Below are 20,535 nucleotides of genomic sequence, written 5' to 3' on the forward strand. Positions count from 1 at the left end.
GCGGGAACGGCTGTTGGCGCGCGTAGAGGAGTGCGCGTGCGCCGCAGGGTCGGTGTGGCGGGAGGGTGGCCGCGCATGCGCGCTGGGCGGCAGCGGGGTTCGCGATGGCGGCGGCGGGGAAGTCGTTCCTGGCGGACGCGGGGTACGGAGAGCAGGAGCTGGACGCCAACTCCGCCCTCATGGAGCTGGACAAGGGTGAGGAGCGGGATGGGGGAGCGCGGGGATGGGGTGTCGAGAGAGGCCCGGTTGGTGCCGCTGTAGCAGTGAGCGTTGTGGTGCTCTGTGCAGGCCTGCGGTCCGGTAAGCTCGGCGAGCAGTGCGAGGCCGTGGTGCGCTTCCCGCGGCTCTTCCAGAAGTATCCATTCCCCATCCTCATCAACTCCGCCTTCCTGAAGCTGGCCGACGTGTTCAGGGTCGGGTGAGTACCGTGCTTTAGTTCCGCTAGAGGCAGTTCTGTGTAGGTGCCTTCGGAATCGTAACAAATAAATGAATGGCCCAATTCTGCAAGTCCCATCTGTGAGGAAAGTGAATGCCTCAAGTTGAGCTTTTCCGTGTGCCCTGTGCCGAACCGAGCCGGGTCTGCTGTGCAGCTGCTCTCAGTAGCACACAGACAGTGAGCCAGCAGTGCGCTCTGGCAGCCCGGAAAGCAAATGGGATCCTGGGCTCCATCAGGAGAGGGGTGGTCAGCAGGGATAGGGAGGTGATTGTCCCTCTCTACTCGGCTCTTGTGAGGCCCCATCTGTTGTACTGTGTCCAGGTGTGGAGCCCTCAGTACAAAAAAGACATGGAGATTTTGGAAAGGGTCCAGAGGAGAGCCACGAAGATGATCAGGGGGCTGGAGCACCTCCCCTATGAGGACAGGCTGAGGGAGTTGGGTTTGTTCAGCCTGGAGAAGAGAAGGTTGCAGCCTTTCAATACCTGAAGGGAACTTACTCCCAGGAGGGGAGTAAGCTCTTCGAAAGGGCTGACAATAGCAGGACTAGGGGAAATGGTTTTAAGTTAAAAGATGGAAGATTTAGGTTGGATGTTAGGGAGAAGTTCTTCACTAGGAGAGTGGTTAGGTCCTGGAACAGGCTGCCCAGGGAGGTTGTGGATGCCCCGTCCTTGGAGGTGTTCAAGGCCAGGTTGGATGGGGCCCTGGGCAACCTGATCTAGTAAAGGTGTATGTTTGGTGGCCCTGCCAGGCAGGGGGTTGGAACTACATGATCCTTGAGGTCCCTTCCAACCCGGGTCATTCTGTGATTCTGTGATTTGTTGGACCCACATTCATTGTATGTTATTTGTGCTGTGAGGCAGTAAGAAATTTGTCACTTGTGCTACATATAGCAGTGCGTTCATATTCTATCCTTAACTGGTAGCCTGCTTGAGCCATTTCTAAAGCACAGAGCTTCTTTGTTGTGATTAAATATGTTTTTCGTAATGCATTTAGTTTAGAAGTTTTTGAATCTGTATTATCAAACAGCTCAGTAAAGATAAACGTGTGTCTTCTGATAGGAACAACTTCCTGAGGCTGTGTGTGCTGAAAGTTACGCAGCAGAGCGAGAAGCACCTGGAGAAGATCCTCAACGTGGATGAGTTTGTGAAGAGAGTTTTCTCAGTGATTCATAGCAATGATCCTGTTGCTCGGGCTATCACGCTTCGGTAAGTAGCACAGAAGTGAACCTAACTTACTTCAAAGCTGTAGCTCTTTTATTGGTGTGCTAATCTGTTCTAACAAAATCAGCTACTTCTCAGAGTGTAGGAGCTGTCTTCCACATTCATCATAAAGGCAAAAGCGGGGACATCTCATAGGGAGTGAGCAGGAGATGTGTAAGTGGAAGAACAAGGTTTTTGCATGCTTGTATTTGTGATGTGAGAGTTGTGCAGATGGCTCCAGGTGAGATGGGAATCCAGTGGGTAGAAAAAACCACACTTCAAGATATCTTTAATGTTGCTGTCCTGCTGCTTTGGTCTCTGTATCTCTAACAGTACCCAGCATTATAATCTTTTCTTCATCTTCCTTCAACTCCTGTGTGACTGAATTAAAATGTGAACAGAGCACTCCTTCTCCCTTGCTTATTCATTTCTCCTATCTATTCAGAACTGTTTCTGTTCTCACTGTTGAAAGATGAGAGTCATTAACAGAGGTTTGGTTTATTATCTCACACACCCATTTCTTTTTATATTTTTGAGATTATGGTTTTATGCTTTAGGATCTCAAAAAAACAAATGATGAGAGACTGATGTTTGTTTGCTTCATTATAGTCACTCTCTAGAATTTTCCCTTTCTTAGTATGTAGTTAATTTTGACTTCTCAGACATGTATTGATTCAATTTGAAGATTTAATGGGAAGAATAGAAAAGGTAGAAACAACTTTGTAAATGCTATTTTAATTCTCCTAAACTACCAAAATGACTGACTTTTAAATCGCATGATATATATTGATATATATTTGTGTATGCGTGCAGTAATGCATTTTAGCATTAAATCTGTTGCGCTGATATCAGAGCTTGGGCACAAAAGTGTCTTTAAAAATGGTGTACCCCATGCCATGGTGTGCTCCTCACTTTATAACAATTGTTTTCCACTAATGATACTCCAATATGGTTACTTTTTTGTTGTTTGTTTTCATTAAATGACTAACAGAAGGCTGATACCAGCATAATCATGTTTTAGCAATATGCCTGCTGTCAGTGTGTCTTTGTTTCTGTAGTGAATGTAAAAGAGCCCTCATTTATATAAAAGCCAAGACTTTAAGCCAGTCCTTCTGTGCTTCCCTTTGATTTCATCTTGCATTACTTCATAGTCAGTCATTGTGCTTGCTCCTTTTCCTGATCTGTGTCTGTAGGATGTTGGGCAGCATGGCGTCTATCATTCCAGAAAGGAAGAATGCACATCACAGTATTCGCCAGAGTTTGGATTCCCATGATAATGTGGAAGTTGAAGCTGCTATTTTTGCTGCTGCCAACTTTTCTGCACAGTCAAAGTAAGGTGGAATTTTTTTCTCCCCCGTTTTTCACATTGCAAAGAATAACAGCTCCACTGTTGCTTACTGAACTTAGTATTTTCTTCAGTGGTGGTAGAACATCCTTCACAGCTGTTATATGTCATGATAATAAGTGTAAGGAAGTCTGAATTCGAGTCTAAAAAAACCTATGAAACTTATTTGAAAGCTTCCATTTTATTATTTGATTATGCACCTGTGTAGGGATTCTAAAATAACTAAGTTTTGGCAAGCATTCTTGTGGTGGTTTTTATTATTAAAATTCATTGTTTGGTTCTTCTGTTGATTTTTTTTTTTTAGCCTGTTTGCTTTCATTTCACTTGGTGCTTTGTCTTTTTCTCTACAGGGACTTTGCTGCAGGAATATGTAACAAAATCAGTGAGATGATTCAAGGTATGTACAAATACTGAGTGATGATATCCAGGGCTTCTTTTTTATACATAAGTATATAAAATACCTCTATACCATTGCCCTTACCCCAAATAATGTGTGTCTTAGTACCAGAAAAAGCCAGTACAATAGCCTGACAGTGTCTCTGTTCCCTGTTACAGGTTTAGCCACACCTGTGGACTTGAAATTGAAGTTGATCCCTATTCTACAGCACATGCATCATGATGCTAGCCTGGCCTCCAGCTCCCGGCAGCTGCTTCAGCAGTTGGTAACATCATATCCTTCCACCAAGATGGTCATTGTTACTCTGCACACGTTCACTCTGCTTGCTGCTTCTTCTTTGGTTGACATTCCTAAACAGGTAATTCTTCTTTCAAATGAATCTACAAAGCATGTTTAAAACAAAACAGGGATTATTGAGGATAAACTGTGATCTTTATCTTGAAAGACTGAGTCTATTGCTACAGCTTATGTTTTTAAACCAAGTCGTGAGAAAGCATTGATGAGCAAAATATAATGCTTTTATGTTTAGATAATGGGCTTTGTGATTATGATTCATATAGCAAGTATGAATGCACAGTGACATTTGAGGTTCAACTAATTATAGTAAAGTCATAAAAATCTATTGACCTTTTAATCCATACATTTGTGGCAGGCTGGTGTCTATTTGACTTACTGCATTGATTTGTTTAAAACTTCTTGGGATGGCTGACTTTCAGGAATAGTACTGAATTTGAGCTAGCTGAGACAACATTCAAGCACTTCACATGCTCTTTATGAAAGTAAGCATGGGCTTACAGGCTGTATTTCTGCAACACAGCCGCCTATGTTGTACATATAAATCAGATAGCCAGGGTGTGTGGATTTCTTATTATTTTTTTCTGAGACAGAGTGTATATCTGTGCTGCTCTCTGTTGACTGCAGATCATGCAGAAATGCCTGAAATACTTGCTACTAGTGTAATCGTGACAATGCAAAGTGTTGTCTGAGGTCCTTGGGAATGTTTTTACCAGTGTTTCTATGAGAGCAGGAATAGCACTTAGGGCTTCTCGGGGCATGTGGGGAGGTGGCAGAGAGGTGTGCTTGAAGAGACAGGAGTGAAGGATGGCAGAAAGCAGCTGTTAGATTGATTCCACTTGCCAAGGAACTGCAGTGCAGTCTTTGCCATGTGGGAAGCAAGCAGGCAGGAAACACATGGCAGTTTCATATGAGTATTTTCAAAATTCCTTCATGAATATTCTTGAATATTTATATAATATCTTTATAGTACAATCTCGTCCCCTTAAATGATGAATTTATCTTGTTACAGGTCCAGCTTTTGTTGCAGTACTTGAAGAATGACCCCAGAAAGGCTGTGAAGAGGCTTGCAATCCAAGATTTAAAGCTGTTGGCTAACAAGATGCCACATACATGGAGTAGAGAAAATATTCAGGTTAATACATTTTTAGGCAAAAGTTTGTTATGAAGCTTTGCAATTAGTTGTGGAATTCCTTCCAAGAGAACAATTTGTGAGGGAAGGAAGCAAGAATATGTGCCTCTGTGTGTCCTTAAATTAGGCATAATCTACCAAGCAAAGTAGCCAAATATAAATGAACAATTGAAGTAATGTAACTGAGGAAAAGCATGTGCTGTTGGCTTTAGAACCTGGTGCTACTGATACTTAGAGCAGTTTGTTAGGATACGTGCAAGATGTTTTCTAGATGCTTGCCAGATGAGCAAGTTCTGGTTTGATTTCAGTTTTGCCTGTTTTGGTCATAGGCCCTTCCTTCTTACAAACAGGTGCAACTAGACCTTTAATACAGATAGTTCATGGAACTTCCTTCCATTTGTATCTTCTCCCTTCTCTTGTAGGCACTGTGTGAATCTGCTCTTCACACACCGTATGACAGTTTGAAGCTGGGGATGCTGTCAGTTCTTTCCACATTATCAGGGACCATTGCCATTAAACAGTACTTCAGCAGTGCTCCAGGTAAGAAAACCAGATTAGATGATAATTCTGGGCATTTTTGGTAATTAGCTGTTTACTCCAGAATAGTTTATAGTAAACATTGTTGCATATTCTGAAAGTATTACTGAACTTCAGGGTGCTAGTTGAGGGTCAAACTGTGTTTATTGTATCTGAACTTGAAATGAGAGAGCATGCACCAATGAACAGTCACTGGTTAAGATTCTGTTACAGATCTTGTGGCTAATAAGCTCTGTGAAAGTTTTGTTTACCTTTGGATTTTCAACTTCTTGACATAAACTAAAGAAACAGTTTGCCTTTTTAAATGGTCAGCCTGTGTTCTGCTTAAGGCACTTTGAGACCACGCATTTGTGTAGTGTTTTAGTTTGAATGAAGGGAGCAGTGAAGCATAGAGGCTTTGTAGTTGAGAAGAAGCAGGCATTCTGAAATGATTAAAGGTATCTCATTCTGAAAATGGAAATGATACTGTCTGTTATGTCTTCTTGAAAGGCACTATGTCTTAATGAGTATAATGAGCCCAACAACACTGGCTGCAGAAAAGAGGAGAAACAGTGTGTTTTCATCAGTTATTCTGGCATGTCTTAATATGCTTGATAGTTCTTTTTTTTTTTTTCAGTCATTAAAATCTTTGGGATAAGTCTAAAGATCTCAAAGTTCCTGAAACATGCAGGTCTAAAGGTTGATACTCTTTTCTTTTCTTAGATGTCTAAGTTGCATTTAGGAAAGAGGAGAGAGTCTCAGTGTTAGCAGGTGTGTAGGAATATATGTTAAAATGGTAGGATAAAAACATATGAAGTAAAATAAGTAATTTTAAGAAACTGAGCACCACAAATCAATATAGCTTTAGTACGGGAATATACTTGAAAATTTCATAGTCTAATTAAACTTTGTGCTGTTATATGTCTGGTTTACCTTGTCTTTGTTTAGGAACAGCGACTACAACTGCAAGATCATTTGATTTAGTAAAATTAGCACAGGAGTGCTGTTACCATAATAACCGTGGCATTGCAGCTCATGGTGTGAGAATTCTGACAAATATATCAGCGTCTTGTCAGGAAAAAGGTAAATGAGAGCAAGGACAATGAAATAAGTTTATTTGCAGTCAGGCTTATGCACTTAACATACATTGACTGGTCTTGTCCATGAAGTTTTCTGTGATTCTGGTCCTTCATGCTGGTTATGGGGACTATATAATCTCTGCAAATGTTTTGTGGAATCTTGTGAATGGTTGGGAAGATTCCATCTTCTACTCATTTATAGAAAATTAATGGACACAGTAGAACTGCTAAAATAAATACTTTTGCTATGAATCACTGAATTGTCTGTTAGCCTTTGGTAACTCTTGGCACAAAATCAGCTGCGAAGGAATAATGGAGCATTTAGGAGTTGTTGTCCAGAATTTTATGCTCACCCTACAAATGTCACGTTTAACGTGAGTGCTGAATAATTACCTGAGACAGGATTGCTTCCAATTAAAGCGAGTCAGAATTATTAGGAGAATATTCATCTGTCATCACTGCAGCACCACTGTAAGCACTATGTTGATTAAAGACGGGAACTATAAAAGGGAACTAACTGACTGTTACTTTTTCTTAGATCTTCTGCCTTTGGAGCAAGATGCAGTTTTTGGCTTAGAATCTCTTCTTGTACTCTGTAGTCAAGATGACAGTCCAGGAGCTCAAGCAACTTTAAAGGTGACCATACTGCTGTATTCATTAGCACAGCTATAAGTTACAGTAATGGTTTCTCTAGCAGAAGAGCTGAAGTGTACCGCTTTTCTGTGGTACAGCTATAATGAAACAAACTTGAACAGGGGGTGGAGGTGTCTCTACAGAATGAAGGAATTCTTGGTAAGGGAGAACCCACATTTTCTGAGATGGGGATGCAATCTGCAAGATAACCATGTTCTTATCAACTATTATTTTTATTGTCCCACTTCATTATCTGCTGCTGGTAATTGTATTTAATTATGTACCTGTAAAGGCATGAGAAGAATTGTTTCTTGGTGTCTTTATGCTTTGAGTTTGGAGATAGAGGCTTATGCTCTAAGGAAATCTCCTTTTTGTGTATTTCTGTAATCACACTTGCAGCAAAGTGTCTGTTTTGGTATTACTTTTAAGTAGGCATTGTATTAACTGTATCTGTTGGTGTTTGTGAATTACAGATCACCTTAACTTGTATGGTAAAGTTGGTCAAGTGCCGTCCTCACCTGAGCCAGTCGGTGGTTGAATCTCTGTTGACGCAGCTGCACAGTGCTCAGGATGCTGCTAGGATTCTCATGTGCCACTGTTTAGCAGCTATTGCCATGCAGCTGCCTGTATTAGCAGATGGGATGCTGGGAGATCTGATGGAGCTCTATAAAGTGATTGGACAGTCTACTACAGATAAAAAACAGGAACTCTTGGTAAGACCTCCTTCAGGAGAATAAACCTTGATGGACAAAATCATAGATAGAATGGTTTGGATTAGAAGGGAGATTTAAAACCATCCAGTTCTATCCTCCCTGTTGTGATCAGGGATACCTTTCACTAGACTAGATTGTTCAAAGCCCCATCCAACCTGGCCTTGAACACCTCCAGGAGTGAGGTATCCATCGCTTCTTGCAACAGCCTGTGCTTCACTACCCTCAAAGTAAATAATTTCTTCCTTTTATCTAATCTAAACCCACTCTCTTTGAGTTTAAAGCCATTATTCCTTCTCCTATTACTACATGTCCTTGTAAAAAGTCCCCCTCCAACTTTCTTGTTGGCTACTTTTGGCAGTTCTGCAGGTGGGGTCTCACAAGTTCAGAGCAGAGGGAAACGGTCACCTTCCTTGACCTGCTGATGACACTGCTTTTGATGCAGCCTGGAGTGCTCACCATGTCCTGGGCTATATCAAAAGCAGTGTCATCAGCAGGTTAAGGAAGGTGACTGTGCCAATCAGGACATGGTGGGCACTATGGGCTGCAGTCATATACTGCACATATTGTGCAGTATATTGTGTTTGACTTTAACACCACCTAGCCCTTTTCCTCAGAGCTGCTCTGAGTCCATTCTCTGCGCAGTCTGTGTCTGTGCTTGAAATTGTCCCAACCCAAGTGCATGATGTATCCTTTGACATTATTCAATAAGAATTTCATACAGGCCTACCTCTTAAGCCTGTCCAGGTCCCTCTTGGTGGCATCCTTTTCCTCCAGTGTGCTGACTGCACCTCACAGCTTGGTGTCATCAACATGCTTGCTGAGGGCATACTCAGTCCTACTGTTTATGTCACTGATAAAGATGTAACAAAGTGCCTGCCCAGTACTGACCCCTGAACACCTCTTGTGACTGATGCCCATCTGGACATGAAGCCAGAGAGTGGCCATGCAGCCAATTCTTTATCCACCAAGCATTCCATCCATCAAATCCATCTCTCTCCAAAGAAGAGTTGAGAATGTCGTGTGGGACAATGTCAAATACATAGAAAATAAGTACAGCTACCTCAATATTAGTTCTTCCTTCACCTACCAGCATTGTAACCCTGTCTACATAAACTACTATAGATAGCTTTTTTCCTTCCAAAGAGGTAACCTAAAGCACTTGTTAGGTCCAAGTTGATGTGCCAGCCTATAGTTTCATTTTCAGGTTGTTGTTTTCTGTTTTTTTAGATAGTTCAGCTCTATGAGGTACGATTTCTGAGTTGAGTGTTGGCATATGTGGTGTTTTCCTCTAGTTTTCCCAGCAGATGGCACTGCTTAGACAAACTTAAAAGTGTTGGGATAGTAAAATAAGGTTTACAGAAGAACAAAGATGGCAGTTAATTATATCAATTTACTTGTGGTAGTCTGGCAGGTGTTTTAATATATTTTGAGAGATAAAAATGCTCTTATTACATCTATGTAGAAATTAATTTAGCTTTTGAGAAAGAAATTCAAGCTTCCTGCTTATTTATCTGAAGCCTTTGAACTATCCCAGTGAAAAAACGGCAGTAAAGATTATTTAAATAAGTGAGTTTCATCTACAAGAAATATTTTGGTTGCCTCAAATATCAAGATACATGACTGAGAAGAGTACTTCAGTTAAAATGTATATTAAGTCTTCTATGTAGTTCTGAGCCCAACATCAAGCAGATCGTTTCTATTAGGCTGAGATGGTTTGGGTTTTTTGTGTTTGTGGTGGTTCGTTCTTGAAATACAACCTTATTTCTAAGCTCTTTGTTCTTCTATAGGTTTCTCTTGCCACGGTGATATTTGTTTCCAGTCAGAAGGCTTTATCTCCAGAAATTAAAACTGTTATTAAACAGCAGCTTGAGAATGCCTCCAATGGATGGACAGCCTACAGGATAGCCAGGCAGGCTTCCAGAATGGTAGGTGGAAATAAATACCTGGAGGAAAATGTTTTGGTGTTGTTGGAAGGATCCTAGTGATTTCTTTTGATTAGAAAAAGAATGTAAGGAAGGGTAATAATAGGGCTCAGAACATAGAAAACAATGTGGGTGGCTGTGGGGAATATATAATTTTCCTTCATAATTCTCTGGAATTCTGATTCCATTCAGAGTAATCACCCCATCAGGGTGGTTTTCTCAGCCATTTGTCTTTCCAGAGTATTTGAGAAGGGAGAAGCTGATGACCTGATCTTTATTTTTTAATGAGCATATCTGATTTTTCTTTACTTTAGAAATTGCTACAGGCCATCCTGATGTATGCTTCTCTTCATTGTGAAGAAAGATTGTTTTTGTTTTTTTTCTCTCCCCTTCAGTAAAATCATAGCTGGGGTTAGAATTATGCAGAAAGCCTAGTACAAGATGCAGGGGTAATTTTAATATGATAAGGTATGTGCTGCAGAGAAGAGGACTAAGTATAGCACTGCTTTGATACATCAGCCATGGCTCCTGGTTTTAGCTCTTGTCTGAGTTGATAATAGTTTCAAACCCAGTGTTACTGTGGAGATGAAATATATATTTTCAGTATTAAAAATAAATTCTAACGCAGCAATTACCCTCAGCCTTTCTTCTTGTCCTCTCTTCCAAACCTTCTTATCGTTACAGGGTAACCATGACATGGCCAGAGAACTGTATCAAAGCCTGCTGACTCAGGTGGCTTCAGAGCACTTTTACTTCTGGCTGAACAGTTTGAAGGAGTTCTCCCACGCAGAGCAGTGTCTGACGGGTTTGCAAGAGGACAACTACAGCTCAGCACTTTCTTGCATTGCTGAAGCTTTAAAATCATATCACAAAGGAATAGCATCCCTGACGGTTAGCACAGATCTTCTGCTGTAGTGATGATTCTGTGTGCTGTGGCAGATCTGTTTCTGTTCTTAAACTTCTTAAATGGTTTTAAGGGTGCCAAACTCTTTTATGTGAGGGTTGGAGGGAAATGCCTGTTATAACCCACTGTATCTTCAGAGAGTTCAGCAGCTAAGCTCATTTGCTAGATTTCTTTTTTTTTTTCCTGTTTTTTCCACTCCTCGTTTCCTGCGTTGATCAAATCATGTGATGCATTTCGTTGTTTTTTTTTTACTTAAAGTTACAGTGCTTAATTGTCTTCCTTCTTCCTACTGAGTTCACATTGCGTTGTATTTGACAATGTGATCCTATGAAGTCCTAAGAACCATAAAGCTACACCAATACAGTAAGAGGAAGGAGAACAATTCAATGTTGACAAATGCACAGGAATTTTGAGGTAGATATTTTAAGCAAGCATTCTCTGCTTTTCTAAGGTAGAGAAAATAAGGCTGTGCGTGCTGTCTCTGTTAACGACAGTAACAACAAAGGCATTAATGAATATGGACTTCCATTTCATGCTGTCATCTTAACAAAAGGCTCTGTCTTCATACAGCACTTCTAAATGAAGCAGCTTCTTTTGCAGTTGCTGTCAGTGTCGTGTCAGCTCAGATATACTGTTTTTTAATAAAGTGCCACTTGAGTAACATGGAAGGTTATAAATTTTATGCCTTTATCCTCTGAGAGAAAGCTCTGTAAGTATTTGCCTTTAAATTGTTGGCTAAGTGGGTGAGGCTATTCGTTCAACACTTCAAGGCTCCACTAACATCTAGAAGCCATTGGAGGGGGCATTTAATTAGACACGAATATTTAATATTCATTAAAGGCAGGAAAGTGGTTCAGCAAATTAATTTGCCTTTCCCTAGAGTCTGTTTTTTCTTTTGTTGTTGAAGAATTACTTTCCTCATTTCTTCTACTGACTTCCTTGAAAATAGTGGTTCACAGGTTTCAGAGAGCTGGAGAAGCTCTTCTGAAGAAGAACTGATTTGTTGCATCTCTCTTGACAAATTTCTCCCCATGTTCAAATCTTAACTATGAAAGGAGCTGCTCTCAGCTTACATCTGCATAACTCAATGTTTGGAAGAACAGCAAGGTGTCATGGCAGTCTAACTGCAGAATGCTTCAGCTGTCCCTTCGCTCTGACTTCAGCTTTCCTATCGCTTCTGTTTCAGTGTAGTGCATGGATCAGCACTGTTGGTGCTGCAGACCATTAGTGCCTGTGTGGTTGGGCCACCTTGTAACTACACAGTGCTGTGCCTGGTAATCTTGCAGATGTTCTGCAATGATGACAGATCCAGGCAGTGTCTGATCTTATCAGAATATTTCTTAATTCCTTCTTCATATGCATGTAAGAAGGAAAGTTGCATCGGGTGTATGCAAAGTGTTTTTTCAGGTGAGTTTCTCCTCTTGAGGACTGAATCCAATTTCTTTACAGATAAGAGAAATGTGTGGGACAAGGAGTTACAAAGTGCATCATCTCCAGTCCCATCTGTCTCACTGTGTGCTTTCTTGCATAGTTAGCAAAGGTTTTGAAACAGGACTCTTCAGCAAAGAGCTTGCATTTCCTTGGAAACTCCTGCTTGTTTTTTCACTACTGGTAGTGCAGAGAAGAGACTGAACTTGAACAAAGCATTTATATGATTAAGTAATGCTAACTCAAACTATGTTGTGTCAATTGAAGAACTTAACTGAGCAAAGAACTTTCTGTCACTTTCCAAACTGTACTTTGTTTACTGTAACTTTGTTGTTGCCCATGGCTATATGGGTTGCAGGTAATTTAAACTGCAGTATTAATGAGGCAAGCTTTTATCTCCATTTACAATAATCAAGTCCAGTTTGCACTACTGAGAATGTCTCGCTTTTTATAGCAGTTGGTTGATGTTTCCTTGGTTTCACCCATGATAGGCCAGTTCTCGGATGACGTGGGGCATTCTGCAGTGAATTTGTTTGTTTTCCTGACAGCAAAAGAAAAAAAAAGTTCTTGGTAATGTGTTGGATGCATCCTAGTCTGGATTTTTGGCTTGGCTAGCATTGAATCTTGAACGCTGCAATTTGCCCCTCCTGGGTGTCTTTAGTTATCACAGATGCTTTTTGAAGTCAGATAAGCTCCTAGGGGACAGAATTGCATAGAGCAATACCCTTAGATTTATAGCAGCATGTATTTCTTCCTGGAGTTCTGTTCATCATCCTTGGTTGTCACTGCCTTCATCAAATATAAGATTCAGTGCTTTTGTGATTCATGTCCACATCACAGTTCAGAGAAAATCAAAGATGGTTACTATTGCTGTTAGTTCTGGTTGGCTTTAGCTGGTCCTTTATCACTTTGGTTCATCCAGAGATTCACTTTTGTAGCCCTCTGTGTTTCTTTGCCTTCCAGTTCATTGTGCCCTCTCATGGTAGGGGCTGGTCTGGACTGTGTGGATTTCAAGGTCTAATAGCTCATCCTTTGAAGAAAGGGAAATAAGTGCTCAGATAAATAGCTCAAGTAACACTTGTAAAGAGCATGATACACTTGATGGCTTAGTATTTACCTACATTTTTCTACCCTTTATATTCAGTATGATTTAAATTGAGCATATCTATTAGAGCTGTTTTTTAAAATCAGCGTTAGCATTGACTTGGAGAGTTAATTTGCCTGAGAAGACAGTTTAGTGACATTGTGAAGTTATTTTACCGCGTTTGCTTTTGACCTCAATTGCCAACATTACAATTACTGTGTTTCAGGCTGCAAGTACACCACTTAATCCTCTGAGCTTTCAGTGTGGATTTGTGAAACTCAGGATTGACCTTCTGCAAGCTTTTTCTCAACTTATTTGTACCTGCAACAGCCTGAAAACAAGCCCACCACCAGCTATTGCCACAACAATTGCCATGACATCTGGCAATGATCTCCAGAGGTGTGGACGCATCTCTAATCAGGCATGTGTTCTTATTTCACTCTTATATAGTTATGTGTCTGATGTCATTATGTACTTTGCTTCTCAGCAGATACCTCATAGGTTTAGATCAGATGTCAGGGTGAAGTTTTTCACAGAGAGGGGTGAGGCTCTGGCACAGCTGCCCAGAGAGGTTGTGGATGTACCAACCCTGGAGGTGTTCAAAGCCAGGTTGAATGGGGGGGCCCTGGGCTGTCTGAGCTGGTGCTTGATCTAGTGGTTGGCAACCCTGGCTGTGACAGGGGGGTTGGAACTCGATGATCCTCTAGGTCCCTTCCAACCCGAGCTGTTCTGTGGTATCTGGTGAAGGAAATGAAAAGCATCAGTAAGTAGTGGGCCATAGTTTTCCATTATGGCTGAACCAGGCTCTATTTTTTAGCTGTGTGTGCATGATTTTTTGCACATAAATGCATACAGTTTCCTACAATACGCAAGTAGTAACGCACTCAGTAAACTCTAATTTGCATCAAAACCTTTCCACCTTGCTTTTAAGCACCATGGACACTCTGATTATACTAGTTAAAAGGAAAAATACACTCTTAAGTATTGCTTCGTAGCTTTTTGTGGTGACTTGGTAGGGGACAGAGTACTGAGACAGTGCTTCTAAAAGCATGCCACCTATAAGAAGGAATTAGTGGGTCTTTGAAGGACAGAGCAGTTTCATTTCCCCTTTAGGGGAGAATGGAGATAGATAAAATCATAGAATGGTCTTAGCTGGAAGGAACTCATTAAGACAATCCGATTCCAACCCTTCTGGGTAGGGTTGCAACCCAGTAGACCAGGCTGCCTGGAGACCTCTCCAACCCAGGTTGTTCAAGTTAGTTTTGTTTTTAACTCAAAAAAATTGTGCTGGTTTGTTGTTGTTTGTTTGTTTTTTGTTATTGTTATTTGTTTTTTTACAGGAAGAATATCTGTTTAAATCATGGGTAATACTTTGTCACTTAGGTGCTTTTTATCCATGGAAAAAACTTTATATATCCTCAAGAGTATGTTTTATTTCTTCAGTGGTGTAGGTTAGTTTAGTGATTTTCTGGACATGGGCTGTTTTTCTTCTGTTATTTTGACTGGTGACATTGTCTCTGTAGATGAAGTTATCAATGGAGGAATTCCGGAACCTGGCTGTGCGTTATGGAGATCTGTATCAGTCATCTTTTGATGCAGACTCAGCGACTCTAAGGAATGTAGAACTGTATCCTTTTAAAAGCTCAGAATTTGTCCTCTTACAGTTTCATCAAGACAGCACGAAGTTAACGGTCCTTTCTCTAGAGAAAGCTAGCAGAGTCATTTTGAAGCAGTTAACTGCTTAAGAAGGTTGCTTAAAACCTGTTTGGAAATGGACATTGCTGTATTATTGTTCAGAATTACTCCATGAGTAAGTTAGGACTTGAAACTTACAGCAGCATAAAATGGGATTTCCATAGTTGTTCTGTTTACCAAAGGAATAGTGATAGGATTACTTCACAAAAGTTAGAGAAATAAGGAAAAGTGCTACTGAATAGTACTGTGTTTCTTGTTTTAGGAACCAAGTTTGTAAATCTCATAACTCCTTAATATTAATATCAGACAACAGCAGAGTTGCCTGTTGATTTCACATGCAATTGAAGCTCTGATTTTGGATCCAGAATCTGCGAAGTAAGTTTTAGAGTTAAATTTCTGCTCCTTTGCTTGTAGTTTCTTAACACGTGGGACTTTAGGAATTTAGGTAATGTTCAGAGAAGCTTTCCTGTGGCCCCTTACAATTCTGTTCTGGCCAGGCTGGACGACCTGTTGGTGCTGTGCTGTAGCTGACAGGCTAACCTGTACTTCAGGTTCTGCTTTATTTACTTACTATGCTCTTGAGAGCTGTACTCCTCTCATCTTAAATACAGACTTGAATTAAAATAAGAAATAACTTTCAATCTGTTGCCATGTATTTTAATGTTTGCCATTCTGTGTTAACTCTCACACTTGTAAGTGGAAGTAGTAGGTACATGTTAGTTTTCTTTGGAGTGTTGGAAATACACGCATGAGATTAGTGTAAGATTTTTAAGGTAAAATAATCGTTTCTGTCTTTTTTGTGTGTGTAAGCTTGTACATATTAGCAAAATCATGTTGAAGCAGCTGTGAATCAAATCATTCTTTAGAGGTCTGATGCTGTGATTAAAGGGAAGATAAACTCGGCTAAGCATCTTTATAATGTGTGATTCTTGTAACTGGGAATAAAACTGGGCATCCCAAATGTCCATCTACTGTTATGAATTAAGCACTATTTTGAAGATGCCTTAATCACATGTTTTCCAATTGTGTCCTTAAAAAAGTTAGGTTTCTGGGGGGTGAACTGCATTCAGAGCATTAGAGTCTAAGATTCCATGTATATTGTGAACTCTGACAGACACTGCCCATTTTTGTTGAGTTGTGAGACTTTTTTGAAGCATTCTAAGTGCTGCTGGCTGAAATAAAATTCCTCAGGGAATTAAGCACACCCGGTCTCTTAGAGCTGCAGTTGCTTCAACTGGGAAAGGATGGGAATGCAAGTGCTGGATAAGCTGGAGTTGAGAAAGGGCTTAAATGTGCGGATCAAGTCTGACTGGGAAAACAATAAATCAAACGGTTTACTCTGTTTATTTCTTAATGAATTTCAAGTTGTAACAGAGGACGGTCTTGTTGGGCATGTTTCGGAGTGAGCCTCTCGGACTGGGATGAGGAAAGTATTTTAGGCACAGCAGAGTGTTTTATTTTCTAGTTTCCAGGAATACAGTTCAAATGGAGCAGCACATGTTGAGAGTGAATATGAAAGGAGAATGATGTCTGTATTTAATCATGTACTGGAAGAAGTGGAATCCCTCAACAGGAAGTATGCTCCTGTGTCTTACTTGGCAAGTAGTAGCTTTACATATATATTCTGTAGATGAAGGTTCTAAAACCTGAGGAAATCTCAGGTGATCGAGCAACTGAAGAGCACATTTCAGTTATTCAGTGTAAGCTATTAGTGAGACAAGGAACTCAGTTCCTAAGGATATACTCTAATACTTGGAAAAAAAAAAAAAAAAAAAATACTTGGAAAAAAAAAAAAAAAAAAAGGTTTTGCTGAAACATCTCTAGCCTTACTGGCCCGATTAAAAATGTGGGTTTTAAAGTTCCTGGTATTGTGAATGTAGCAGGTGCTGATACAGTATTACTTAGTATTACCTAGTCACTGTCAAATCCCTCACTACGGTCACCTTAAAATACTGAAATACTATTTATCCATGTTGTTGTGGTGCAGGAGTTCCACCTGTGGCACACACAGTGCTGGAGGGTCCAGTGCTAGCCCAGCTTGGGTATCTGAGCTGTTGGCAGTTAGTACTGTGTGGCTGGAGTATAGTGTTTCTCTTATCAATACAGGTCATCGGAAACACAATGTAAAGTGTGCTGAATGCAAACAGGGAGCTGATAAGAGTACTCCTTTACAGTCCTAATCTGGTGTTGTCTCTTTCTGTTAGTGAAAATCATAAAGCTGAAGTGCACATTGGTGGAAACAGGGCAGTTCGCTTGTTAGGACTGGTACCTTCTTGCCTCTTTTGTTCTGAGTTCAGCAGTCCTTACAGAGTTCCAATTTGCACAGAAAAGTGAGTTGGCTAAAATGTAGCTAAGGTAAACACTGTAAACTTTAGTTGCTGTCTGTTCCAGCCCAGCTGGGTGATTTCAGTAGCATTGCATTCACTGATGTTACTCTGCAGCGAGAGAAAGAAGAGCAGATAAAAGGTTTAAAGCTCAAGATATTGCACTCTGTGAAGTTGTGGGAGTTGCAAATTTGGTTTGCCAGGAGTGGATTATTGTTTATTTGAGGATCTGTGTGTCAGTTCTGTGTTAGGAGTGTTTTAAGAAGATATTGCTCAGCTAACTGTAATACTGGGACTGAAATTATCTAGATTTCTGTTTTTCTTGGCCTGCTTGTTCTTTCTAGAGCAGAATACCTTCTTCATAAAGGGGAGAGTATAAACATAAGCTGACTTTAGTTGCTGCCATCATAGTGGCTGTTGTTGTATGACCATGTCAGTATATTTCTGGACTTCTTAGTGGAAGCTACTGCAGTTTCATTACCTTAAGTGCATGTCTTTTCCATACTGTCTGAAATATTCTCATTTGCTTTGGCTCTGTTTCTTACAGCATACAGCTTGTCTGTGCAGTGCTGTCATTGCCTTGCTGAAGGTACCCCTTTCTTTCCAAAGGTACTTCTTTCAAAAGCTACAGTCTACAAGCATTAAGGTAAGTGTTGCTCAAATGTGGCCTAAAATTTCTCCTTATAGAGCCTTTTCTTCATGAGTAGTCATACCGAAGGTATGATAGTCTTCAGTATTTTTACTGAAGATACTTAATTGCAATACAGACCTAGGCTTGCCTGCTAGGAAGGGCTTAAATAATGTCTGTGTTGTAACTGAATACATATGTAATTGTTATGAGCCACTAGACTATGATTTAATCAGGCAAATGGGATTCAGTTCTTTGATTGCAAGATCTTAAAATAAAACCTTACTGGTAATTTTTCTTGATTCTGCATCTGCAGAGCAGATTTTCTGGTCTTAGGAAGATGACTTCTATAAGACTGAGTTATTTTTCCTTTTTCTTAAAAAAACAACTTTTACCATAGAATGAAGTTGTAATATTTATCAGTTAAGTGAATGAGAACAGCAGTGTGATGCCTTCAAGGGGTGTATTTTTAACTCAGAAAGTCCTTTTTTCTGGGAAAATTGGGAGCCTGGAGATTTATGTTATTTAATCATACAGGTTTTTACTTCTGTATTCGTCTTTATATGCTTAGAGCTTACTTGTGGATATTTTATGGAAGACTTCTTTAGAAGAGTTTAACTAAAGAAGGAGATGTGAACACCATGCCTCATAGTGCTGACGATGCTTATAGATCTCTACAGTAGTCTGTTTCTGTTGCAAATTGAGTCTTTCCATCTTCTGCTTTTCTCTACTAAATCCTTCCTTGAAATTATGCTATCAGAAGGTGTTCTGTTTCATCTTGTAATTATCTTTGCTTTTAAGGAGGCACAAGGTTACATATTTTACTGTCTTCTTGTGCTACAGCTTGCTCTGTCCCCATCTCCAAGAAACCCTGCAGAACCTATTGCAGTACAGAACAATCAGCAATTGGCCTTAAAGGTAGAAGGAGTGGTTCAGCATGGGTCTAAACCAGGCCTCTTCCGTAAAATCCAATCCGTCTGTCTAAATGTATCTTCAGTACTGCAGAGCAAATCTGGACAAGACTATAAGGTATGGGTAGACAAGAACAAGGAGAAGTCTTCTTGGTGTATTTTCCTTCCTTTTCAGCCTCTGGTTGAAATTAACTTGTTATTGTCTAATCCTCTTTTGGCAGTCGATGTTTGGGCACAAGTGGGAGCTGGTCAAAGTGCTTGGAAGGAATCTGGGATTTCTGTGCTTGCTGTGTGCTGATAGCTTTTTACTATTGACTTTCCTTCCAACCTAAAGAGACCTTGTGATGTTCAGAAGAAGTCACTGGGAATCTGCTTGAGATAAGGAAAATTCAGTCTAGCTGTATATACCAATGAAACTTCCAGAGGCAAAACAAAAAAAGAGTCAGGAACCGATCATTCTTTACTGCACAGCCTCTGTAACTTCTTACCCCTTATATAAAGTTGTCCTTTGTTTGTTTTTTTAACAGTCCTCATAATTTCTATTAATCCAGTGAACTGCCTTAAAGATTGCATATCTGAAGTTCAGGTTCTGCTAATGTGATACTTAGTGAAAGGTCTGTTTTGATGAGACTGGGGGGTTCTTGAGGTTTTTGGGGGGGGAATTCAGTTGCTTCTAAAGCAACAGAATTATAAATAATATGTCTGAATTGCATTACTGCAAAACCAGAACACTGGTAAGGGGAAAAACTTGGTGTTAGCTACCTTACTTTTATTGATAGATACAAAAAAGTAAAGTTGCATTCATCTATGAAAAATATATCGAAGCTGATGCAAGCATAAATGTGATTGGTTTAGGGAAGTCAAGGACAAATGTGTTTTTTTTCTTTCCTTTCTCTTTCAAGCAGAGAATAGAAAGGTGATTATAGCAGGTTATATAAAATGGTAACTTTTTTGTGTTCTCAGATTCCTATTGACAACATGACCAATGAAATGGAGCAGAGGGTAGAGCCACACAACGACTACTTCAGCACTCAGTTTCTGTTAAACTTTGTGATACTTGGCACCCATAATATTACAGTAGAGTCCTCTGTAATAGATTCCAATGGTATTGTTTGGAAAACGGGGCCTAAAACAACTATTTTTGTTAAATCTCTTGAGGATCCATACTCTCAGCAAGTTCGTCTTCAGCAACAGCAAGGACAGCCACCATCACAGCAGCAACAACAAAGAACAGCATACTCACGGTTTTAATTCCTGGAAGTGACTCTTGTGATCAGTGACTACTTCATTCTGGCTAAGGGAAGTGATATTTTCTATCCCCACTTTGATTTTTATGTAGTTAGCTCTGTGGGTGTGTATATGCGTGTTCCCAAACACATGCATGCACATACCTACAACCATAAATAGCTGTAAGGTCCAGAAGGAGGTGATTCACCTACTGTACGTGCAACTGGAGATCTGAACTGTTTGTGGTTGCTGCTTTTTTGCCGTTGAAGTCTTGGTTTATTGTCTTAACCACAGAATCTTTCTTACTATAACACAGAAAAAGAAAGTGAAAAGACTCAGATTAAAGCATCAACTTTTTCTCTTGTATAATGAATGGTTGTTTCTTGTTCTGTTATTGACAGATATGTTGCTGAAAGCCTGTGATGTCAGCATACATACCAAAACAGCTGAGAAACACTGGGGAGCAGACTTTTCTCATAGGTTGCACGATATTCACAGTGTGTAGCTGAGCATGTGAGAATTCTAGTAGAAGAAACTTAAGCCAGCTCAGGTCATTCCCTGGATGAGTCTTTATTTTCCATGCGCCAGTAAGATTAACCTTGCTACAATTCCAGATTGTGTTCCTTCTCCAAAGGACTTTGTTCACCTGATCCGATAGGTGTGTACAG

At 40.2% G+C, this 20,535-nt stretch overlaps 1 protein-coding gene across 1 annotated transcript; it reads left to right on the plus strand.

The window, feature by feature from the left end:
* The first annotated feature begins 56 nt into the window (after positions 1-56).
* Positions 57-20,240, plus strand: INTS7 (integrator complex subunit 7). The gene is made up of 20 exons (XM_015857320.2): positions 57-195; positions 289-418; positions 1,495-1,641; positions 2,829-2,966; positions 3,331-3,377; positions 3,536-3,735; positions 4,684-4,806; positions 5,226-5,343; positions 6,268-6,402; positions 6,937-7,034; positions 7,505-7,744; positions 9,532-9,669; positions 10,351-10,557; positions 13,309-13,503; positions 14,606-14,709; positions 15,084-15,152; positions 16,243-16,375; positions 17,649-17,747; positions 18,573-18,758; positions 19,604-20,240. The coding sequence occupies exons 1-20, from the start codon at positions 105-107 to the stop codon at positions 19,889-19,891; spliced, it is 2,886 nt and encodes a 961-aa protein (XP_015712806.1). The 5' UTR covers positions 57-104; the 3' UTR covers positions 19,892-20,240.
* The last annotated feature ends 295 nt before the right edge of the window (positions 20,241-20,535 follow it).

The sequence above is a fragment of the Coturnix japonica genome, chromosome 3, assembly GCF_001577835.2.
Source record: "Coturnix japonica isolate 7356 chromosome 3, Coturnix japonica 2.1, whole genome shotgun sequence".
Classification (NCBI taxonomy): domain Eukaryota; kingdom Metazoa; phylum Chordata; class Aves; order Galliformes; family Phasianidae; genus Coturnix; species Coturnix japonica.